Source organism: Lissotriton vulgaris, chromosome 7 (assembly GCF_964263255.1).
Source record: "Lissotriton vulgaris chromosome 7, aLisVul1.2, whole genome shotgun sequence".
In the NCBI taxonomy this organism is placed as follows: domain Eukaryota; kingdom Metazoa; phylum Chordata; class Amphibia; order Caudata; family Salamandridae; genus Lissotriton; species Lissotriton vulgaris.
The window spans coordinates 681,456,405-681,482,670 of NC_141695.1; the positions used below are offsets into that span (position 1 = coordinate 681,456,405).

Genomic DNA, 26,266 nt, shown 5'->3' on the forward strand with positions numbered 1-26,266 from the left:
AACAGCCAACACAAAGAGGTTCCTTTCATAGATCCACCTATAGAGGAGGCTCAAAAAATACAGGAACAAATCAGCAATCCACCTCTTTCACACCTACATCACCCAAAGGTAATTCAAGATGTAGTTACAGGGGTAACAACAACAAAGGTAGAGGCCGCGGAAATAATAACAACCGCAATGCCTCAACCCCAAAACAGTGACTTAATAGAACTTCCCCCAGACCACATAACACCGGTCGGGGGACGTCTATCACAGTTCCTACCTGTCTGGGAAAACATCACATCAGACAAGTGGGTGAGGCAGATTATCCAACATGGTTATTGCCTAGAACTCACAGCTACCCCACCAAACATCCCCCCCAAACAACGTCCAATGAGTCAAGATCATATGACATTGTTAAAGGAAGAAGTACTAGCACTGCTACAGAAGCATGCAATAGAGAAGGTTCCAAAACATCAACAAGGGACAGGAGTATACTCTCTATACTTCCTAATCCCCAAAAAAGATGGGTCCCTAAGACCAATCTTAGACCGAAGACCTCTCAATGCATACATAAATTCGGAACATTTCCACATGGTCACGCTCCAACAGGTACTCCCTTTACTGAAGAAAGGGGACTTTCTTTCTACACTGGATCTAAAAGACGCTTACTTTCATATCCCAATTCACAAAGCCCACAGGAAATACCTAAGGTTTGTAGTGGAAGGACAACATTATCAATTCAAAGTCCTTCCGTTCGGGTCACAACGGCACCAAGAGTGTTCACAAAATGCCTAGCTGTGGTGGCAGCACACCTAAGAAGACAACAAATACATGTCTTCCCATACCTGGACGATTGGTTAATAAAGGCCAAGTCACAGGAAGAATGTCTTCACAACACACAGAAGACAATTCAATTGCTGCACCACCTAGGGTTTACGGTGAACTACAAGAAATCACACCTGCAACCAAACAAGATTCAGCAATACCTGGGGGCTACTATAGACACAGAAAGAGCAATAGCATACCCCAACCCGATCAGGATACAAACAATGGTCGGGTTAATACAAAAATTTCGCCCACAACACTCACTACCAGCACGAGTGTTTATGCAACTGTTAGGCATGATGTCCTCCTGCATACTGCTAAGACCACATGCAAGACTACAAATGCGTCCACTACATGAGTGTCTAGCGACACAGTGGAATCAGGCTCAAGGTCAGATTACAGATCTGGTGTTGGTGGACGACCGTACGCATCGCTCTCTGAAGTGGTGGAACACAACAAACATTTCCAAAGGACAATCGTTCCTAGAACCAATTCCACAAGTGATAATAACAGCGGACGCATCGCTCTCCGGATGGGGAGCGCATATGGACAAATACACAGTGCAGGGGAAGTGGAGTGTGCAGCAAAAGAAACTGCACATCAACTACTTGGAACTATTCGCGATATTCCTAGCACTAAAAGCTTTCCAAATGCAAATAAAAAACAAGGCAGTCCTGATCAGAACAGACAACATGACTGCAATGTATTATATTCAAAAACAGGGGGGGACACACTCTCTCCAACTATCCAAACTAGCACAGGACATTTGGAGATGGGCCATTCCTCAAAAGATCTATCTGTTAGCAGAACACCTACCAGGAGTTCAAAATCAGATAGCAGACATCCTAAGCAGATAGTCAGAACAAGTACACGAATGGGAGCTGCTCGACCAAATACTGCAGCCATTCTTCCAAAGATGGGGGCAACCAGAGATAGATCTGTTTGCCAATCATCAGAACGCAAAATGACAAAACTTCGCATCCAGGTACCCACACCAACGGTCCCAGGACAATGCACTATGGATACATTGGTCCAACAAATTTGCTTACGCTTTCCCCCCTCTCCCACTAATTCCGTTAGTGGTTCGGAAGCTGCAGCAGCACTCAATGACAATGATACTAGTGGCACCCACGTGGGCAAGACAGCCGTGGTTCACCACTCTACTACAACTCTCACAGGTGCCACATCAAAAGCTAAGATTATTACCCATGCACCTTACACAGAACCATGGAGAAATAATGCACCCAGATCCCAAACAATTGAACCTAGCAATCTGGCTCCTGAGGTCATAGAGTTTGGATATTTAGATTTACCACCAGAATGTATGGAAATCATTAAACAAGCAAGACGTCCTACCACCAGAGCATGCTATGCCGCAAAGTGGAAGAGGTTTGCTATACACTGTAACAGTAAGCACATCAACCCTCTGGACGCATCCACTAAACAGATCATTTGCTATTTACTACACTTGCAGCAATGTAACTTAGCATACACCTCTATCAGAGTTCATCTCACAGCTACCAGCAATTAAAGCTTTCATGGAGGGACTCAAAAGAGTCATTCCACCAATACGACCACCTTCCCCAGTCTGGAATCTCAACATAGTACTTACCAGACTAATGGGGCCACCATTTGAACCCATGCATAGGTGTGAAATACAATTCCTCACATGGAAGGTGGCCTTCCTCATAGCTATCACGTCACTTAGAAGAGTAAGTGAGTTGCAGGCTTTTACGATTCAAGAACCATTCATGCAGTTACACCAAAATAAAGTGGTTCTTAGAACAAACCCAAAATTCCTACCAAAGGTAATTTCTGCATTCCACATCAATCAGTCAGTGGAATTACCGGTTTTCTTTCCAAAACCACAAACGGTAGCAGAGAGGGCCCTACATACATTGGATGTCAGAAGGGCATTATTGTACTATATAGAAAGAACACAAACTTTCAGAAAGACAAAACAGCTATTTGTTGCGTTTTCTCCTACACATAAGGGCAATCCCATCTCTAAAGCGGGCATTGCCAGATGGATTGTAAAATGTATTCAAATATGCTACTTAAAAGCAAAGAGAACATTAACTGTTCCTCCTAGAGCTCACTCTACACGTTAACTAGGAGCATCTATGGCATTTTTGGGAAACATTCCACTAGATGACATATGCAAAGCAGCTACCTGGGTTACACCGCACACCTTCACAAAGCACTATTGTGTAGATGTGCACAAAACAAGCTAGAGTGGGACAAGCTGTATTAAAGACTTTATTTCAGACAGTTGCAACAGACACGGGCGACCACCGCTAGGGAGAGAACTGCTGTATAGTCTATTCATAATGTACCATCTGCAGCCCATATGCCTCGAACGGAATATGCTACTTACCAGTATACATCTGTTCTTGGCATAGAGGGCTGCAGAGTGGTACATGCCCTCCCAGCCTCCCCGGAAACCTGTGTCTGTTCCAACATTATCTTATTTAGATACACTTACATGGGCATTCCTATCTGTATTATATCATACTACTCCATCTAACCCTACTATGGCAAAACAATCTAAGGATGGAGCCGATGCCCATGCGCACTGCCAACCAAAGGAGGAGTCACCAAGATACAAAAGACTCTCCAAGAGAAAAACAAAGTGCAATCATCCGAGCCCAACACCAGATGGCGATCTAAGGCGATCTCTTCATAATGTACCACTCTATGCCAAGAACAGATGCATACTGGTAAGTAGCATATTCCTTCTTTTATTGCTTAAAGTGCACTGAATCCTAATGCTCCATTATTTGCTTCCTTTCAAGGTAACAGCACTATTTACAACTTCATCTCCGAGGCACCTAGCATAGATATTAACTTTCAGCCTGTCCCTTAATGTCTGGATTTTTTGTTTATTTTTGATCACATACCTTTCATGAATAGGTCCTTCTTGTTGAATTGCTTTTTGAGATCTCAGGCCTATGGATGATTGAAAGTAACGCTATTGTGCTGGTTGAGGTTCAAAAATATAAAAATCCTCGGGGGGGGGAAAGAGTAACCTTTGCTTCTAAGGCCATTTCCCTTTTAATAGTGACTCGCTGTGATAAATGATGTTGTGGCATTGATGTTTTAGTACCAGAAGTAATGTCATGCTTATTAACAGTGGCCCAAAAAATGACTCCTTTTTCTGATTTAGAAATCAGTGCAAATGACAAACCGTTGTCAGAGAAAGACAGTATTATGCAGGTCCGTCTTGGTACCGAAGGTAGGAAGATGCTGTTCCACACAGGAAACAAAAGTCATCATGGGTCCTCTTCAGAGGAGGAAGATAAGAAATGGTGCTGGGTTGCAGGTGTTTTAAATTCAATAGGCCATCAGGCTAAAAATGTACGAACTCCTCCTAGCAAGGAATTAAATGTTATATTGTGGAACGCAGCCGGCTTATGCAATAAAAATAAGCTTTTACTATTGAAAGAACAAAATGCCGATGTAATCTGTTTATAAGAGACCTGGATCTCTAAGAACTGGTTTACCAAAGATTACATAGTGCTAAGCCGGCCTGCACTTCCTGTGAACAGAGGTCACATCAAAGGAGGTATAGCCATATTACTAAGCACAAGCCTTATTTGGTCATACAAGCGAATCTCCCATCCTTCCAACCTAATGCAAGCGATCAAATTAGATCATATAGATGGCCAAGTTACCTTGGACTCAATGTTACTTATAAATGTATACCTGCTACCCTATGCCTATTATTCCTATCTTTTACAAGAACTATTCCTTTTTATTTCTACCACCTTGGATACCGAAGATTGAAACAAATGGCAGAATTCCTTGAAATACTCAAGCTACTGCTAAATTAAAAATACATTTATTAACCCTAATAAGTGATCAGCAGCACTCAATAAAGGTCGAGGATGATCTCTCACAATGTGATCTACTTGCCTCCTCTGTCAATATAGGTCTCCTGGCTAAATCTTGTAAATCAATTTGTGCTCCTTTCAAACAGAGAATACGTTTTAACCCACTGCTCAACTTAAATAGGAAAATAAACAAATTAGTGAGGGCCCAGTTTTTTTAATTTTTCAAGTGAAAGAAATCTAATAAACCTATTAAAGAGGAAAAGACAGTGGAAGTAATGCTTGTTAAGACAAATAAAGGAGGGTGGTGTTTGGATGCAGCTAAAGGAGGTAGCCTCTAAAAATAATTCCAAAAAGTATTGGGAAGTAATTGCAGATTGTTGTGGTACTAGAATGAAATCTCTCCCTATACCTATAAAAGAAGAGAAATGAAAATCCCATTTGTTAGATTTGTATTCCACTAATCCTATTTTTTTTTAAATCGTACATTGCGGCACTTGATCAATCTAATACTTTTGTATCCAACTATGCACCCTCAGTTAATGAAGGGACCGGAATCATAAGAAAGATTAGATCTTCAGGAGCAATGGGCCTGGACGACATCCCAATGACAGTTATTAAAAAGGAGCCGCTTTTGTGGGTACCTATGTTGCTCCATTATTCAACTCTTGCTACTCCCAGGGGAAGACTCCACCCTCTTGGTCCTGAAGTGTGTTAATCCCGCTGTACAAAACGGGCCCAAAAACACACCCAGGTAACTTTCGGCAATCACCTTATTGGGCGCAGTAGGAAAAATATTTGTGCGTAGAACCCTGATTCACCTTACAGAATGGGTGACGGAGATGAAAGTCCTTCCCTTAGAACAAGCAGGATTTCGCAACAGTCATTCCACTCTAGACAATATATTTATTTTGAAACTAATTGAGGAAAAATATGCAATTACTCGTATATCTAATGTGTATATGGCTTTCATAGACTTTTCTACAGCCTTCGATAAGGTAGATTGTCCGCCTTTGTGGAGAAAGTTGCAAAAAATGGGCTTTCCTCCACCCCTGTTATCCTTAATTATTGCTCTTCATTCCCAAACTTGGTGCCAGATATTAATGGGTGGAAACCAAGGTCTATCTGATATAATCACCACAGAAAATGGTCTGAAACAAGGATGCCTGCTAGCACTGCTGCTATTCTCTCTATATATTGCGGATTTACCTGACTGTTTTGCCCAAACTATTGGAGATGAACCTAAGATAGGCTCTCATCCTTTTGAATGTCTTTTATACTCAGACGGCATTGTAGTAATGGACCTAACCCCTATCGGGTAAAATAGAAAGCTGATATCACTGCATAAATACACAGTAGATCATTTCTTGAAAATAAATGTTTCTAAAAGTAACATTTTAATTATAAAAAGTTCTAAAAGTAGGAAGTCATGTAACTTCAAATGGCAAATTGGTCCTGAAAAGTTGGAGGAGGTAGACGCATACCTCTATTTAATGAAACTCCTAACAGGCAATTCAAAGAACAAGCCTCACATTGATCATAGCATTTGTAAAGCTACGTCCCATGCTAATGGCTTGCATATTTTCTATCGTGCTACGGGCTGAAAACCATTTTATTTACACCTTTTGACGGTTTTTAAAGCAAAAATTCTGCCAACTCTGCTCTATGCAATTGAATCAATCCTCGTTAAGGACTGGAGTTTTTTAGATAAGACTGAAGGTCAAATATTACATAAAATGTGCAATTTCAGCACAGAAATTCTGAAGACCGCAATTAGATTAGAATTTGGGCAGATAAGCTCTTATATTCAAGGCTTATCTAGGGTTTTACATTGGGGATATCAACTAAAGAACAGTGAACCGAATACACTAAGAGGTCTTTTATGTCATGACATTTTTAATGCAAAGGCAGGTAAATACTCCTTTTGTCAGGATTTTATATTGGCACAAAAACCTTAGGTATCCAAGAAGAATCAGTGCTTTCACTCCCACCCTTAGGATTTAAATCTTTCCCAAAAACGTAAGTGGCAAAATTAGCTTTAATATATATATTAAATGTTGTAATTCTGAGGAAAGACTAAAGCTAATAGCCAGGACTAGCGCATTGAGAACTCCACAAAAATAGGTATTCTTGAATTTAGAACATGGAATTTGACGCCTGCTAATTTTATGCCGCATGAATCTCCTACCTCTAAACGACTTAACTACAAACTGTTCTTGGAATATGAATAATTGAAGAATGTGTAAGTTTTGTAACCTGAGCACTTACTTTAGATCATGTTTTGTTTGCTTGCCGGTATTGATCTCGAGTCGTTCTCGTTGACTTCAGCCGATGTTCCTGCTAAACAATGTAAAAAATGTAGAATCAGCCCAAGACTATCTTTTTTGTCCAAAACATTTAGCCGTATGGGTAAAACTTTTTAATTACTTTAAAGTATTTATGTATATATTTTAAATTTGTCATATATAGACATACTTATTTTAATTGGGTAATTAACTTCGCTTAAGGAAGTCTTTTGAAGTACTACTATCTTGCTCTTTAAATTGTATTTTGCACATTACTCGCTGCTATTTATTGCTATTTTGCACATTAGGGATATGTTGAGTAAATGTCCTACTCTGACCTTTCAGTTATTCCTCTAAATTAATTGAAGTGGAATTTTGCATGCAATTTGCACATAACTTCTCTGCTAGTGCAAGGCTTTTTGCATGTATCGGGCTACGCTTAGTTACTCTGTTACCATGCTGATATTCCCTAAAGTATACTTGAATAGGATATCTACTCCCTTTTGTACATTTGCATATTTAGGAGATGCTTTTTTTTTCTAAATAGAATTTTGGGTTTTATATAGCATAAGAACATGTAGCTGTTTGATGTTTATGCACTTTTCAGGATATTGTTTGTTATCTTATCCCTTATGCCGCAAACTTTAAATACCATTCATAGTCAAATTGTTTGTGTTGCTATGGTAAATTTTATGATGGCATTTGGAGTGAGCCTTGTTATGTTTTGTTACCAATAATACTATGCAAGTGATCTTATGTGGACCTCCTAGGAGTTCCAAATCTTGAATAAAAATATTGAATCGAGTGAGTTCTGTGGGAATGGGAAAAAAAAGAATAGTACCTCGCCGTGGGGTGAGTTTCCCTACAAGCATCCAGTAGGCCTAGACGCTGAAGTGTTGCTTTGAGAACTTTACTGAATGTCCCTCCCGCAGGCCCGCTGGGGGTGAATCGTGTCCAGTGTAGGGTACCTGATCCGGTTAAAGTCCCCCAACAGCAGAATATCTCCCTTATCAAACCCATCCAAAGTGGTAACAAAGGATTCTAGGAAGTTCAGTTGTCCCGTATCTGAAAGAGACACGTTAGTGATAGATTCCTTACCTTAGAATATCCCCAGGCGTCAGACTGGATCCGGAAAGTTTTGCATAGCAATACCCCTGCGTGTCGGTAGGCGTCGTCGGCGTCATTAGCGCCGGAATGACATTGTCTGAGTACTTAGACGCCGCCCATGCGCGCTGACGTCAGTTCTTCTTCTTTTTTCTCGCCAGCTAACGCTGATCCGGAGAAGATCTACCCCTAGTCATTTTTTGACTAAACTTTTGATCTTTTTGATCATTCTTTTTCTTCGAGTCTTAGACTCTATCGGTGCCGGTAGGGATGCCCGGGTTCAAGCCCTGCTCAAAGTGCGACCGACTGATGTCGGTCACGGACCCCCATCGCCGGTGCCTGAAGTGCCTAGGCCTCAAGCATGACGATCGAACCTGCTCCGACTGCCGGGCCCTGACGTAGAAGGCTAGGCAGGAGCGGTCCCGCAAGCGGCTCGAGCTGCGGAAATCGGCCATGCGCTACTCCAGGTCCTGGTCCCATGGGAGGTCGAGGGACAGGTCGCGAGGTCGGAATCATCGAAGCTCCGGGAGTGGACACCGGTCGTCAGGCTCCAAGTCCTCAGGTAAGAGGCATGGGAGGTCGGAGCGACGTCATCGTTCCTCCGACCCACCCAGACGCTCGCACGATGCGGCCGGGGGCCCGACGCCAGAGGAGATCGAGCGGTACCTCATGGCCATGAGGTCCCTCCCTCCTCAGTCTGGTTCCATGGCGCCTTCGGGCCCAACGGTACCGACCAGAGGCCCTAGCGGGTCGGGTGCTTCGGCTCCGATGCCGCCGGGACCTTCGGCCCCGGCGCCGCAGGACATCACTGGATCCGCATCCGGGTCGTCGACAGTCGACCTTGCGACCTCACCGGCGCCGGCTCCACGGGTGTCGCCCCCGGCGCCTGCTGTGGACGCCGTCCCCAATGTCCCCTACGGTTCGACTTTGGCGCCGGAACAGCGCCGCTGGGCGCCGGTTCCGACTGCCTTTACAGATTTTTATTTCCACGAGGAGGCCCCGTCTACTAATCCTGTTCTGCGGGTTACGGGTGACGAGGAGGATTGGGAGGGGTCTGAGGACCCTCTGGCACTGGAGTGCCAGTCTCAACAGGACTGGACATATGAGCTTGGGGATGCCAGTGGTCTTGATGCATCGCCAGACACTGGATTTACCTCCCCTCCGACTGTGGCTTCGGAGGAGGGGTCTACATATAGTGTAGTGTTGACGAAGGCAGCCAAGGCCTTACACCTTGAGCTCCCCGTCGCGGCCGTGAGGACTAACCTCCTCACTGAGGTCCTCAAACCGCAGTCAAGCTCCAATGAGCCTCTGCTGCCGTTCAATGAGGCCTTATGTGACGTTCTTGTGGGCACTTGGTCCAAGCCCGCCACAGGTCTGCCTGTGGATAGGAACGTGGCCAGACGCTACCGCCCAGCCCCGGGCGACCCATGCTTTTTGTCCACCCATCCCACCCCGAGAGCCTGGTCATCCAGGCCTCCAACTCCCAGACCGCATTCCCGTCGGCTCCGCCCGACCGGGAATCCAAGAGATACGAACAGTAAGGGAAGAAGGTGTTGTAGTCTGTTAGCTTAGGGCTGCGGTCTGTGAATACTGCCTGTCTCTTGGGCCGCTACACCCACACTCTGTATGACACGGTTGCGGAGGTGCTGCCACAATGCCCGGAGGAGGTCCGGGCTAAACTCGCCCAAACCCTTGCGGAGGGCCGAGATGCAGCACGTTATTCTATCCGGTGTGGGCTGGATACAACGGACTCACTGGGCAGAGCAATGGCAACGACGGTGGCGGTTCGACGCCACGCCTGGTTGATGTCCGCCAACTTCTCTGCCGATGTCCAGGCCACACTCCTGGACATGCCGTTTGATGGCCGTCGCCTCTTCGGCGACAAGGCAGACCATGCGCTGGAACGTTTTAAGGACTCCAGGGCTACGGCCAAGTCCTTGGGCCTCACGGCCCCACGCCAGCAATCGGGTGCCTTTCGCTCCGTTCGTGGCCACGGAAGGGGCGCCCCCACACGCGCTGCCAGCCATGCGCCGCAAAATGTTCAACAGCGCGGTGGCGGCCGTGGAAACCGCCGTGGCGGCGGTCGGGGACAACGGCGAGGCCAGTCCACACTTCCCTCCACAGCACCTGCCTCAAAACCTTCCGAGTTTTCAGGCCCTTGTGATGCCTGTGGGAGGCAGGGTTCGCCATCACCTCTCACACTGGCGCACTATCACATCAGACAGGTGGGTGCTGCAGATCGTCCGAAGGGGCTACTCCCTCCCCTTCGAGGCAACCCCTCCATCCATGCCACCGCGATGCCACCGCGTGTCGGGGGGATCACTTGCAACTTCTGCAAGAGGAAGTCACGGCCCTCTTGGCCAAGGGGGCCATCGAGCGCGTTCCTGGGCCAGAAGTAGGGTGTGGATGTTATTCCCACTACTTTCTGGAACCCAAGAAGGGCAAACGGGGCCAACGCCCTATCTTGGACCTGCGGAACGTCAATGGCTTCCTCCGAAAGGAGAAGTTCAAGATGCTGACTTTGGCTCAGGTCCTAGCTGGCCTGGACCCGGAAGACTGGCTAGTAGCGTTGGACTTGCAGCACGCTTATTTCCACATCCCCGTCCTGCCGGCCCACCGGCGTTACCTGCGGTTCACGGTAGGACATGAGCACTTTCAGTGTACCGTGCTCCCCTTCGGCCTTACCAGCGCCCCACGGGTGTTCACGAAGGTGATGGCGGTGGTCGCAGCTCATCTGTGCCGGTTAGGGGTGTCAGTCTTCCCCCTACCTCTATGACTGGTTGTTGAAGGCGGGCTCGCCCCAGACAGTCGTCAGCCACCTCCAGACTACGGCCGACCTCCTGCATTTGCTGGGTTTCTCCATCAATGTGCCGAAGTCGCACCTGTGTCCCTCTCAGAAGCTCCTCTTCATCGGAGCGGTTCTCGACTCGGCTCAGTTTCGAGTTTACCCTCGCGAACAGCGGGTTCGAGGCATGTGGGCTGCTGAATTCATATCTGTGCATAGATCGCCGCCTAGTGTTGGGTCCGGATGATTGCACATTGTTGTCCTGGAAGAGTCTTCGAAGTATCACGAGATAGGTGGCTCCTCCCCTGGACTACAGTGCGCATGGGCATCGACTCCATCCCCAGATTGTTTTTTTCCGCCATTGGGTTCGGATGTGTTCGGTTCCCTCTGTCGGAATCGATAGTTGTTAACTTACTTTGTTTAAGACCAAAAGGTCTTTAGGACTTGCGTCGGTATTGTCTCTTGTTCGGGTTCGTAATTTCCTCGGCTCCGAACCGACATTGCCCTTCCGCGTGCTTTCGGCGCGGACGGGCCTACTCGACGCTCCAACCTCTTCCATCATGGAACGAAGTCCATTTAAACGGTGCCCGGTGTGTGCCTCGAAGTATCCGCATATCGATGTACACCCGGTGTGCAACAAGTGCTTGTCACCGGACCACGACTAGGCCAAGTGTATGGCCTGTTCCAAGTTCCGGTCCAAAAAGACACTCAAGCTCCGCCGAGCTGCGCGCCTGGAGGCCCAGCGATCTGCACCACCTCCTACAGACATCTTCGATGCTGAGGATGTCGGGGACGACGCTATCCAGGAGATCACGGAATCTAACCCAGCGTCGGAGGTCGAGGACGACTACGACGCGGAGGACGAGGATTTCGATGAAGTCGTCGAGGAGGTAGGGGACGACGACGGGGCCCTTGCCACCGTAGAGGATAGCTCGGACGAGGAGCTTCCTCAGACTGACTCCGGGGCCATCCGCCATTATGAGGCCCAGGTCGAGGGATCGCCTTCAGGCCTTACCCAAGACCTTGATACCCGTCCCACGGCTCCGCCTTCCGGCCCAGCCACGGACATTGATACGGCGCCACTCCTGGTACAGCCAAAACCGAAAGTGAAACCAACGGTCTCGACGCCAGACGTATCGAAACCGAAAGCGCGGATCCCGCTGGTCGGGCCGAACACTTCGGAGGCCTCGGCGCCAAGGAAATCTAAAATGGCCGTCAAACTCAAGAGCCAGGCCAAAATGGCCGACCCAAAGGCTACTGTATCGAAGCCGAAGGTTTAAGGGACCGACGCAGCTGCATCGGCGCCGAAGACGGTCGACGCAAATAAGGGTCGACTCGATCCCAAGAAGCAGGTCGACGACCATAAGAAGTCCACTCTTGACACAAAGAAGTGGCAGGACGACCCCAAGTCCCTCACTACCTCGCTTCCACTCGATCTGGGGTTCTCACTGAATTACCCAAAGTCCCATCTCCAGCCCGCTCACATACGGCAGTATCTGGGTGCGACCATAAACACTCTGGCGGCTACAGCACAGCCGAATTCAGTGAGAATCGACAGCATTCAATCGCTGATCCAAAAATTCAGACCTCAACACTCGCTTCCAGCAAGAGTGTTCATGCAGTTGATAGGCATGATGGCCTCCTGCATCTCCATTGTTCCGCACGCGAGACTACATATGCGTCCGCTCCAGGAGTGCTTAGCACGTCAGTGGACTCAGGCTCACAACCAGTTGAAAGGCCTAGTGTTGGTGAGCGGTCGGGCATACGACTCTCTGCATTGGTGGAATCCACGAAACCTTTGCAAGGGCCGACCGTTTCAAGAGCCTGTGCCACAGATTATCCTGACAACGGACGGTTCTCTCCAGGGATGGGGAGCGCATGTACTCCAATACACGGTGCAGGGACTATGGACGCAACAGCAAGGGAAGATGCACATCAATGTTCTGGAACTGATGGCGATCTTCATGGCCTTAAAGGCATTCAAAGTACATCTGTGCAACAAGGTCGTGTTGATCCGGACGGACAACATGACGGCCATGTACTACATTCAGAAGCAGGGAGGCACACACTCTCCGCAGCTGTCTCATCTGGCTCAGAGCATGTGGAAGTGGGCCATTCAGAGGAACATCTTCCTCATGGCAGAGCATCTCCCAGGCAAGGACAATCAGATGGCGGACCTGCTCAGCAGGCACAGCCACCAAATGCACGAGTGGGAGATACATCCATCTGTACTCCAACCGAACTTCCAAAGGTGGGGTCATCCGGAGATAGACCTGTTCACCACAAGGGAGAACACAAAATGCCAAAGCTTCGCCGTCAGGTTCCCACATTCACAGTTGCAGGGCAATGCGATATGGATGAACTGGTCAGGCAAATTTGCGTACGCTTTTTCCCCAGCACCTCTGATTCCGCTGGTGGCACGCAAACTCAGGCAGCACTCGATGACTCTCATCCTAGTTGCTCCAACGTGGGCTCGCCAACCATGGTACACCACGTTTCTGGAACTGTCCGTGGTACCGCATCAAAGGCTACATCTCACACCCAGCCTTCTAACGCATAGCCATGGCGACATTCAGCACCCAGATCCGCAACAGCTCAACCTGGCGATCTGGCTCCTGAAGTCGTAGAGTTTGGCTACCTCAACCTCCTCCCCAATTGCATGGACATCATTCGGGAGGCTAGGAAGCCCACTACTAGAACCTGCTATGCGACAAAATGGAAGCGGTTTGTCATCTATTGTGCAAACGACAACATTGATCCGCTGGATGCTTCTATTCAGAACATCATCTGTTACCTGTTCCATCTATACAAGTGTAATCTGGCCTATACTTCCATTCGCATTCACCTGTCTGCGATGGCCGCATACCTCCAAAATAGACAGCACCTTTCACTTTTCAAGGTGCCTGCCATCAAAGCATTTCTGGAAGGCCTCAAAAGAGTCATTCCGCCACGGACTCCACCAGCTCCTGAATGGAACCTCAATGTGGTTCTTACAAGACTGATGGGTCCTCCCTTTGAGCCACTACATTCCTGCAAGATTCAGTTCTTGACATGGAAAGTGGCTTTCCTTGTAGCAATTACATCGCTACGGAGGGTTAGTGAACTGCAAGCCCTCACAATCCAAGAGCCTTTCTTCCAAGTTCATTCAAACAGGGTACTGCTCCGCACTAACCCTAAATTTCTACCCAAGGTTGTGTCTCAGTTCCACATCAACCAAACCATTGAGTTGCCGGTGTTCTTTCAAAATCCTGAGTCACTTGCGGAGCGGATGCTCCACACCATTGACGTTAAACGGGCCCTAATGTATTACATTGATAGGACCAAGGATTTTAGAAAGACTAAGCAGCTTTTTGTCGCCTTTGCGCCACATCACAAAGGTAACCCTATTTCCAAGGCTGGTATTGCTAGGTGGATCGTGAAATGTATTCAAATCTGCTATGCAAAGGCAAAACGCACTCTTACCATTCCACCAAGAGCCCACTCCACCAGAAAGTTGGGGGCCTCCAAGGCTTTCCTTGGAAACATTCCCTTAGAGGACATATGTAGAGCAGCCACATGGTCTACCACACACACATTTGCTAAGCATTACTGTGTAGACGTGCACTCCAAACAGCAGGCAGCTGTAGGGCAGGCTGTTCTCAAGACACTTTTCCAAACTGCTGCAGCTGGCACGGGCGGCCGCCGCTAATGGAGGGACTGCTATGTATTCTATGCACAGATATGAATTCAGCAGCCCACATGCCTCGAACTGCAAATGCTACTTACCAGTATGCATCTGTTCTTGGCATGTAGGGCTGCTGACATTCATATCGCCCGCCCTCCTCCCCGGCGCCTGTAGCAGCTGCAGTATTCACATATGTACTCATAGCATGGTCATCATTCACTGAGTTTCACTCCATCTTGGCCACAATGGCTAAAAACAATCTGGGGATGGAGTCGATGCCCATGCGCACTGTAGTCCAGGGGAGGAGCCACCTATCTCGTGATACTTCGAAGACTCTTTCAGGACAACAATGTGCAATCATCCGGACCCAACACTAGGCGGCGATCTATGCACAGATATGAATGTCAGCAGCCCTACATGCCAAGAACAGATGCATACTGGTAAGTAGCATTTGCAGTTCGGGATATACAGGCTCTGATTCCCATCTTTCAGCCGTTATCCCGAGTCTCGGTCAGGTTGGCGCTGCGGCTTCTGGGGCTGATGGCCTCCTGCATCCTTCTGGTGCATCACGCCAGGTGGCGGATGTGGGCTCTGCAGTGGGACCTGAAGTTTCAGTTGGCCCAACATCAGGGCAACCTGTCCGATCATGTCTTGATCTCGGAGGGCACTGCGAGACAACTGCAGTGGTGGCTCACGGACCGCGACTGGGTCAGTGGCAGATCCCTCTCCCTACCCCACCCGGAGCACATAGTTGTGACGGACGCGTCCCTCCAGGGCTGCGGAGGCCACATGGGAGAGGCGGAGATCAGAGGCCTCTGGTCTCCGGCGGAGTCCTGGCTCCATATCAACCTTTTGGAGCTGCGGGCGATTTGTCTAGCACTGAAGGCATTCCTCCCCTCTGTCTGGGGGAGTGTAGTGCAGGTGTTAACGGACAACACCACCGCCATGTGGTACTTCAACAAACAGGGCGGGGTGGGGTCATGGACCCGATGCCAGGAGGCTCTGCGCCTCTGGCAGTGGCTGGAACATCAGGGCGTGACCCTGGTCGTTCAACACCTGGCAGGTTCCCTGAACGCCAGGGCGGACAAACTCAACCATCTGTGCATGATGGAACATGAATAGCGTCTGAACTCTGATGTGGTGCAAGGCCTCTTTCAGCAGTGGGGAGAGCTTTGGTTAGATCTATTCGCCACAGAAGAGAAAGCGCAATGTCATCAGTTCTGCGCGTTGAAATTTCCCAGGCGGCACTCGCTCTGAGCCGCTTTTCGTCGCGAGTAGAGCTGCGGTCTGATGTACAGCTTTCCGCATATACCACTTCTGCCCAGAGTGCTGAAGAAGATCAGACGCGACCGAGCCCAAGTTATCCTTGTGGCTCCGGACTGGGCACAAAGATACTGGTTTCCCGAGCTACTCAGCATGTCTGTCGATCCCCCGATTTGTCTGCCTCTTCAGGAGGACCTTCTGTCGCAGCAGCAGGGCACGGTCCTCCACCTGAACCTATCCAGTCTCCACATCCATGCTTGGAGATTGAGCGGCGACAGTTGTGGCCATTTGAAGTTTGTAATGCGATTCTGGCAGCCAGGCGTCCCTCCACAAAGTCGGTATACGCCTTCAGGTGGAACAGATTTGTGGCATGGTGCACAGCAAAGGCTGTGGATCCACTCTCTGCCCCCCTTTCTGAGGTTCTCCTCTTCCTTTTTTCTCTTGCCCAGCAGGGCTCTGCTCTGGGCACGATCAAGGGCTACCTTTCTGCCCTTTCCGCCTTCTTAAGGCTACCTGATCAGCCTTCTTTGTTCAAGTCCCCGATTGGTCATAGGTTCTTGAAGGGCATCACTCATATGTTCCCCCTGTTCCTTTCGTGATGCCCCAGTGGGACTTGAACCTGGTTCTGACTTACCTGATGGGCGCTCCTTTTGAGCCGCTTCATAACTGTCCTCTCAGTCTTCTTACCCTTCAGACTGCTTTCCTGGTTGCCATCACCTCTGTCAGGAGAGTGAGTGAGCTCCAGGCTCTTTCCTCCAAGCCTACAAGGTTGTGTTGCGAACAAGACCCTCTTTCCTGCCCAAGGTAGTCACAGCCTTCCACATCGGGCAGTCTATCACCTTGCCCACCTTCTTTCTGCATCCCTCTAAAGAGAAAGAGCGGCTCCACCGTCTGGACCCAAAACGTGCGCTCTCATACTATCTGGATCGCACACGCCAGTTCCGGGTGGATGACCAACTCTTCGTTGGTTACGTGGGCGCTAAGAAGGGACGGGCGGTGCACAAACAGGCCATCTCTCGGTGGGTTGTGAGGTGCATCAAGGTATGCTACTCTGGCTAAGAAGGAGCCCCCTGTTGGGCTGAGGTCCCATTCTACTCGGGCCACGGCGGCTACTACTGCCCTGGGCCGAGAGTCCCCCTGCAGGGCATCTGTCAGGTAGCTACATGGGCCTCGCTGCACACGTTCGCAAGACACTACTGCCTGGACAGCCAAGTCCGGAGGGATGGCTTCTTTGGCCGTTCCGTCCTCCAGGACTTTCTGGTGTGATTATTGGTTCGCAGACCCACCACCAGGGTTGGTATTGCTGGGGTATCTATTCTAAGGTAAGGAATCTAATACTAACCGGTTTCTTTCAGATGCACAAGTTACTTACCTTTGGTAACGATATATCTGTAAGAAACCGTAGTTAGTATTAGATTCCTTACCGCCCCACCCATCCTCCCCGTTCTGCGAACCGATATCTAGGGTTAAGGGCATCCCCTTTCAGAGCCCTAGTTTCATGGCACCAGTGTTGGTTTTTATCATGGCTCTGCGTTTCTGGCGCGGAAAAGCTGTGTGTAACAACTGACGTCAGCGCGCGAGGGTGGCGTCTAAGTACTCCGGCGACGTCATCCCGGCAGCAACTATGACGGACGCGGAGCCGCAGATGACTCCTACCGACGCGCAAGGGTACTGCTACGCAAAAGTTTCCGGATACAGTCTGACGCCTGGGGATATTCTAAGGTAAGGAATCTAATACTAACTACTGTTTCTTACAGATATATCGTTACCAAAGGTAAGTAACTTGTGCTTCTGCGAAACATCACTACCCTCCCCCAAAGTACCCCGGTACTACCAATGTTACAAGACCTAGGTAGGAACGCATTTGCTGATCTCTCCAGGCTACGCCCCATTTTGTACTGGCAGTGATTCTGGTGTACACCAGCACTGTTAACGTATGCTACAGGTCTTATGGACAAAATCAAGGCAGATGGCTTCCACAAGATCAGTTGGTTTCGAGAGGTAAGAGTTTCCCTACTTAATATTGGCATGTCAAATCTCTGGGACAATCCAACAAGCTCACAATTTCCCTCCAAAGAGACCATAAAGGAAAGATACTGGGAACTGGTGTATCATAACAGACACCACAAAAGTGAGAGTTCAACTCTAACAGGGGATTTTTTAGCAGTTAAACCTTGGCCAAGCTTGGAACAGTATTGGGACATTATATCCAAACCCTTTGACCAGAAGTTGTACTTCCAATTCAGAGTGGGAGCTTTGCCTTTAAGAACATACACAGCAAAATGGGTTAAATAAGGTAACAGTAAATGCCCCTTTTGTGAGGTATTGGAAGAGTCCTGTGCCCATGTCCTGTTTGTCTGCCCCGCTTACGCTGGTCCTTGTAAAGCACAGCTTATGCCAATTTGCAGAAATCTGGGCTCCAGAATGAGTAGCGTTGCATTAAGAATATTGTTCACTGACACATTGCTGTGTATTACAATCGCAGTAGCCAAGTTCTTGAGCTGGACGTGGGCAAATAGATTGCACACTCTTTCTGCAATCTGAAAAACCTCTAAATCCTACTTGTGGCAGGGTCTTAGACTGCTGAAGCAAGGTGTGTGGTTTATTTCTTTTTTTTAAATGCATCCTAAATGGTTGAGTAGTGAATTAAAAAAAAAAACTCCTGCAGCTATTTCTTTGCGCCACTGTTTTAACTCTTGCCATGACACAAACTTACTCTTTTTAATCATATAAAAGTGTCTTGTTTTTGATTATGCTTGTTTATATATAATTTTAAATGTTTTTTACGTCTCTGCAACTATTGTATTTCATGGCTTGAAATCATTCCATTCTATTTGTTGTTCTGCTTTTATGACATGAGTTGTCGAATAAAGCTTTTGAAATTGGATTGGTATGCGCCCTTTTTCTCTGCACATCTCATCTATTTGCACATCTTCAACCGCCTCTTTCCTTTTCAGCACCCTCTTTACATTCTTCCCCGAATGCACTTCCTCACATCTCCCTCAGTTCCCCACTTCCAAACACACACTGCACTCATTCACATTATGCAATTGATTTGCTTTTGCTTGTGTCCTGTAAATATTTTACCATCTGTGCATCCCTTCACACACACTTCCACAGAATTGCATTTACAACTGAAATACATGACTATTGTTCTTTGTGCTCTGCAGATGGGCCAACTCACTGACGGGCACTTTGCTTTGTCTTCAGCGTCAGAGCTCTCAATCAAATCCCCTCATAAACACCTAGTATGGCTCGAAGTTGAATGTATGACATTGTTCTGCATTCTGTTCATCAAGTGGTCTTATTGCATTTGTCACCCCGAGTGGGACAGGTATGCCCAGATGTGGGTCCCGTGCTCTGTATGCCACTAGAGTCAAGCTATCCTGGCTGATGAGGGCTGAAAGCCCGAAACCGGTCGTAGGATGCTTGTTTCCAGTTCAGGGAGGACCAGGCCTAGCAGTTCAGGCTGGACTGTTGTTCCCATTGGGCGCAGGGTCAAGACTGATTTAAATATGGCTGGGTCCAAACTGAAATCGCATGGTGAGCAAAAAACGATGGATTTAGGCTCAGATCTCTGTACTGGGGAGAATATATGAAATGTTTCTGCTTTCTGTCCATCACTTGTTGTTTTTGCATATGGCTTTCTTTAAGTTTTCAACATATAAGAAATTCAGAAACACTTGATTAAATAGCGATCTCTTGAGGAAGGCAAGATTAAGTAAAACGTGAAATAAGAGAGGGACTAAATCGCTGATATTCATTGCCTTAACATTTTTAACATTCATTGTTCTTAAATCAATCCATGTTTGTGACATAAATGTTACGGGCATGAAGATAGGGCCAGTCATACAGCAGATAACTGGCTACTGTAAGCACAAATCTCTTGCTTTACGCCTGACTCTGATATTTGAATCAACTTCACAAGGGAACAAGAACCCTTGCCTGCTCGTCTTTTGGATCAATTTCGCAGGGAAATAATGCAGCAACTCCACTTCTAATGGGGCCAGCAACATGCAGCCAGGGCCTAGGGTGTCCCAGTTGAGGAATCTAGCATGGTGAGGGGTCTCATCACAATATACATAACAGAAGATTAATATTCTAACACTTCCCATTACTAAGAACAAGGCACCAAAACTAATGTGCTTGTATCCTCTCCAGTGTGTGTCGAATGGGAAATGTTGGGATCTATGCCTTTGAAAGACAGCTGCTGCTCTCATGCATGGACAGAGACTCCAGCGCCCGAAGACCATGATGCTGAAATGGTCACTGGCCTATGGTGGATACTGCCATAGACTACAATGGCAATGAAGGGCTTTCGAACAGTAAGCCTTGCGTCGTGCGTGTCCGTTCTGTAAGTTGATTTGTTGCCTGGCTTCCGTCTCCTGCTTCCTAGCAAGGCTGGACAGGCAGCCTGGGACGGACAGCTCAGACTTAAGTACATCAATTTGTTTAGAAATAAGATTGTATCTCTAAATAAATCTAACGGTGAATGGAAATGGTGGTGATCATAGTGGCAGCTATGTCGCATTCAGGGGTGGAACTGGCTTGACGCTGAGCTGCACAACTCCAACTACTGATGCACAAGGGAATTGCTGTGCAGCTTGCTTCTAGCACCTGGGGATATTCATAAGGTAAGGAATCTGCGGTTAATTGTCCACCAGAAAAGTAGTTACCAAAGGTAAGTTGCTACTTAGTTAATTGGCTAACCATGACCAACAGGAGTGGTAGAGCATTGACTTTTACTTTTTTGGTGCTCTTTGGTATCGAAGCAGTAGAAGTGCGGCAAGATCTGGTGTTTTCCAGTTTGTACTGAAAAGTAAATATTCCAATGTTTTTTTATTGAGCAAAATCAAACCATATGTTTGAGGCCTGTGGATACACATGCTGTGCATACTCTTGCCAACTAGTGTTGGGCCTGGGTGTATGCAAGTTGTTTTTCTTCCAAGAATTCTTTCTACTCACTAAATTATTGTGACACTTCCTCTTGTTGATAATGCTCATGGTCATTGACTTCAGTGTTAGATTGTTTTCCTTCTGCAGTCTGGTTTGGACTTGTGCTTCCATGCTCCAGGCCGGCACCATCACAGTGCTCTATGCGGTCTACAGAGATTGCTCACCTCTGTAGATATTATTCTTTGATCTCGTCGCACTTTTTTTGTCTCGGCCGACGGTTGTATCTTCGCTTGAGCGGGGTTTTATATCTACTGAAACTCCGCTTGGGCATTGCCTTTCGGGGCCTACCGCTGTCTCCGCTACGTCTCTCCACCATGCCTCGACAATGATGGAATGTTCAAATTCCCTATTGTAATAGGTTCTTAACCCGTTAACCGCGGCACAAATTCCACTGCGGTGCGGGTGATTTATGGAGTGGGAGTGCTTCCGACTGCCCCCCGGCCGTCCTCCGCATCTTGTGTGTGCTCCCTTTGAGCCTTTGCACAATTGTTAACTATCATCAAGACAGCCTTTCTTGTGGGAATAGCATCTGCCCAGAGGGTGAGTGAATTGCAGGCTTTGTAATGCTTGCCTCTCTACATGGGGACATTTTTGGATACGGTGGTGCCCCATTCCGTCTGGGTTAATTGGTCACGCTGCCCACTTTTTTGCTCTCCCTCATCCCTCTCAGGTAGAGGAGCGTCTCCCCCATCTGGACTGAAAAAGAACATTGTCGTTCTACCTTGACAGCACAAAATATTTCGGAGTGGGCAGCCATCTCTTTGAGGGTGACGTAGGAGCTAAAAAAAAAAAAGGTCGGGCAGCACAGAAATGAACCATCCCACGCTTGGTCCTTATCTGCATTAAACTTTGATATGCCCTGGGTAGGAAGCAACCTCCTGAGGACTTACGGACCCCCTCTACCAGGGAAAAAGCTGTGACCACAGCATTGGCTTGTGGTGTCCCAGTCCTGGCCAGTCAGAAATGCTGGCATTTCTGCACACGTTTGCCAAGCTCTACTGCCTGGATAGTTTGGTTCGCAGGGGTAGGCATTTCGCCCGTTCGGTCCTGCAGAACTTTTTAGTTTGGAAAATCTGTCCTCAGCCTTCTGCCAGGATGGTATGGCTTGGGTATTTGTTCAAAGGTAAGGAATCTGCGGCTAGAAGTCTCTATCAGATGAACAAGTTACTAACCTTCAGGAATGCATAATCTGGTAAAGACAATATCTAGCTGCAGATTCCTTACAGACCCACCCATGCCTCCCCGCTCTGCAGATTCTTTTTTTTGTACAGCTAAGGTTGCCCCCCTTTTCAGGGCCCTAGTTTTGAGACAGACTCAAGTCAGTTCACTTCATGGCTCTGCACTTCTGGTGTGAAAAAAGTAAAAAGGAACTTATGTCCTCATGCCTGGGTGACGCATATATAGGTGACAGCGACATCACAACTGACGCCGGCGATTAACGAAGCCACCCGATGGCAAACAGGGGTACTGCTCAGTCAAAAGTATCCAGATTCAGTCTGATGCATGGGGAAATTCAAAGGTAATGAGTCTGCAGCTAGATGCTGTCTGTAGCAGACCATGTGTTACCCAGGGTAAGTAACTTCTTCATGTAGCTGTTTCAAAGGCGAAGATAACATATATTCAACATGATGTTGTATCCCAATGCTTTCCTAGCGAACAGCCAACCCTGCTACTGTGAAAATAGCATTTAGGGTTTTTGCACTCTAAGTACTTGTTTAACAATAACCTTGTATATGTCCTTTTTTTAAAATACTGTGCACCCTCCCTTAAGGGGTGACCTCTTAATATTTAAAAGCAGGGTTTAGGCCTACCAAAAGGGATTGTTTTGGCAGGTCAGATATGCACTTTTTAAACAGCCATACTACAGGGGTGTAGGCTTAGAGACAGATTTTATAGTACCACTACAGTTGATGGCCCAATGAGTGCTGCAGTACACTGATAGCATTTAATTGATATGCTCTCTGCACGTTTGGTACCGTATACTAGGGCCTTATGAGTAATTTTAAATGTCCCAATCAGAGTATACCAATTTTACCATGTTGAAAGAAGCAATTAGCACTTAACCACTGGCTAGAAGGGGCACATTGCTCAGAGTTCTATATCCAGCAAAATTAGGGTTTAACAAAAAGGCAAAAATTTAATCTGGGATGATGCTGCAGGAATGGAAAAATATCCAACACAATAGTGTATTTTACAACCTTTATAATTATCACCATACAGTTGAGAATACTATTAGATTTGTTTTGCAGTGTAGTTACATACATGCCTTGCAGCTACCAGGATCACTCTCTATGTGGCCCTAAGACATCAACAAGATTTACACGGGCAGAAAAGGCTAAGCTCACCAATATGTGCAGATCAGTTGTGGTTCGACAACATATATTTTAGGACAGTATCAAATTAAAATCGAAGGCCTTTTGGCCAAGTTTCCTGAGGAAAGTCATTAACCTACCAAATGTTTGTCATCTTCTCTAGAGCATGCATCTCTCTAGTCTTCCATTTCTCATTGTAGGTTCCTTTGGCTGCTGGGTTGCAGAAACTACCTTTGGTATCTGTTGATAGAGATGGAGTTATGGTTCCATGAAGTCCTGGATACCAGAATGGCACTTGAAAAATTGGATATGGGATTGGAAAGAGTTTGAATCCAGAGTGATCCATAGGATCAAATCAGAGCATTCAAGCCCACAGTTTACTGTTTCTTTTCTGGTGGGTGATAGTTCCCTTGGGGGAGGTAGCTGAAAGAAACGTAATGCATGTTGCTAGACAATCTGTCCTGAAAGGACAAGAAAAAAGCTAAAGCAGAGCATTTTTTTTATCTGCATCCCCATTGTTCTTCCTCTCCTTTCTCTCAAACCTGATCTTTCTCCCAATCTCTCTCAGTTCCATCCAGATCTTGTTTTCACCTTCTGAAGTAATATTATTTAATAACTTCATCTTTTTCTATTATTTTCCTTTAGTGTCATCCAAAAGGTGCTAGGATAGATGTGTCTATCAACGAATGTTATGATGGCTCTTATGCAGGAAATCCTCAAGATATTCATCGTCAACCAGGATTCGCTTTTAGTCGTAACGGACCCGTCAAAAGAACTCCCATCACACACATCCTGGTGTGCAGGTAGGTGCATCTTTTGAATGAAGTTTGAAGTGATTAACACATCTTGACACATTGTTGCGTTTTCTCTAATACTTTGTCGTGAATACTGTTTCCTCTACGTTTTAGATGGGTGCTTAATGTTCACTCTACTTCCTCGGTAGCATTCCTACACTCCTAGCCTTGCCATGGGTGACTGGTTTTAAGGAATGCAGTTTCTGCGGTAGGTTGTACAAGATGTTTCACTACGGTTCTGATATAGTATCTTTTTTAGCTCACCTACGCAGCGCGTAAACGCTGCATAGGAGGCCCTTTAGCCGTCGTTCTGCTCTTTTTCTAAGCAAATACTCGTGTTTGTGGCTGCATCCACCTTGCGGGAGCGAGCAGGGGCGCGCCACAAGCACGAGTGTGTGCTTCGAAAAAGAGCAGACTGCGCGTGCACACAAGCAAACAGCTGCTGCTTCTTAGCGCTAATAGCGGTAATAAAGATGATCCTTTCATTACCAGATAGCATTCCATGGCAGACGCCCAATGAGTTGACACTATCTTGCCATACAAGATGCATATATTGAAAAGTCACAAATAAAGCTGAAGCGCCACATTTTATACTATTTAAATTCGAACACTAATGTCAGAACCCGTGTTTTAAAATCTCTTTGATTATCAATTAGAAGACAACATGGTAAACATTGACTACTGCCAGATACAACGCACTGCGACAACACATGAAAGGTTTAGAGCATGTTGTAGTTAATAAGCTTTCGAAACTCATCAAAGAGGCGACGGAAGTGAATGCCTTCCAATGCTGGCAATTCTGTCACTCGTAAGCATGCACAGAGGAGCATTCTGTTTACTAGAGGCACACGACAGCTGTATTTGCAGACAGAATTGTGAAGTGCATTTATAGCGCAGATATTTTTGGCGCTTGTACTGTCAAAACATGGAGTCATGGTGCATTCATATAGGAATGGCCTGTGCTACCCCAGCGAGGTCCATGGCAATTTAAAATTAGTTAATGAACGCTTTAAACGAACTTGTAATCATGCCATTCCAGGGGATGTTTCCCTACTCTCCAGAAGAGTAATTTTACAGGCTCGGTGCAAATTGGATTATGGTACTGTGTTACTGCACACTGGAGGTTGAGACGCAGCAGACACATGCTGCACTTATGTAAATAAAAATACAGGGACAATTTATTCGACTGTTTTCATAAAGTTATTAAACACCATTGGTACATTGCTGAAACAATGTTTTCTAAACGTTGTTTGACTTTATCAGTATTTCTCCAGGCACTCTGTTCTTGCTTTTATACAGAAATGCAAGCACGGCTGTCAATGCACCATATCTTTGAGGTCCTGGCTTTTAGGCAAACAGCTATGAGCATGCAGGATTTTGTAGGCCCAAACAAATAAAAGTTAAGTGAAACTACAAGTTGCAACAAGGTTAGCGCTGGCAGCTAAAAACCTTGGCTGTCTGATCTGAAGGCCGCACTTAGTAAATGGGTAAAAAGCTATGCTTAAGGGATGAAGACATTTTTCGAGAGTTGCCTTTTTCTGTAGAAATGTATAATTCTGCAGTTCAATGAAAACAACAAAGGAGCAAAATATGTACTGCATGTTTGTTAACAAGCAGGATTGGGAAGTAAATAAAAGAATTCTATACTTGCTTAATGTCATAATCTCTTTTTCAACCTACCAGTTGTTACCAAGAAAGGGACGAAGGAATATGATCGTGGTTCAGTTGACTAATGCACCCAGTCCAGAATCTGTGTTTAGCAGGCTCACTCGGACTTTAATCCTTCTTGAGGTTGATTAATGAGTACCGTTCACTTGGGTAACAATAAATCATCGTTTTTTCAATTTAAAGAGACTGGCAGGAGAATGTGTGCGTAATATTAACTATGGTCTTGTGGTCCCCAGCTGGCATAGGCATACAAGAGCAGTTGTTTTTCCTTTTAAACTCAGACCAGAGTTACACAAAACTAGACAATTTTCTAACCCTTTCCTGGTCTCTTGGCAAGTTTGATCCTTTGTCCCATGATTGCCCAGTAAGTAAACTAATATTTGCTTGCGAGTATGGGTAAAGGGCAAGGAATGGAAACCCGAGAAAGTAAACATGGCATGAAAAGGATTGTTTAATGCCTGTTCCTGCTGTTAGCTCGTCGTCACATAGCAAAAGATCTCGACTTTGGGACCTTATAAGTATTTAATTTTGCAGCACAAGATCCTTGGTGCAACATCAACTGTTGCATGGCTAAACACTTATAATATCCCAAAGGCGAGATCTATTGGCTATGCCATTGCTTGTTCTTTGCAGCTTCAGTGTAGGATAGTAAAGTACATCTTCAGTTCACTTGGCCTTGCTAGTCAATATGTCTTCTGCGGAGTTGTCATGTTTGAAATCTCCCCTGGCTTTCAAATGGATGAAATACATTTACAGCAATGACCCCTGCTTCTTAAATTTGTGCTTCACCCTTGACCT

General features: G+C 46.7%; 1 protein-coding gene across 1 annotated transcript in view; it reads left to right on the forward strand.

Moving 5' to 3' along the window:
• SUZ12 (SUZ12 polycomb repressive complex 2 subunit) overlaps positions 1 to 26,266 on the forward strand; it is a 910,103-nt gene that overhangs the window by 620,368 nt on the left and 263,469 nt on the right. The window contains exon 13 of the mRNA XM_086930882.1: positions 23,652 to 23,809. Coding sequence (XP_086787008.1) covers positions 23,652 to 23,809 — 158 coding nt within the window. The remainder of the gene's footprint in view (positions 1 to 23,651; positions 23,810 to 26,266) is intronic.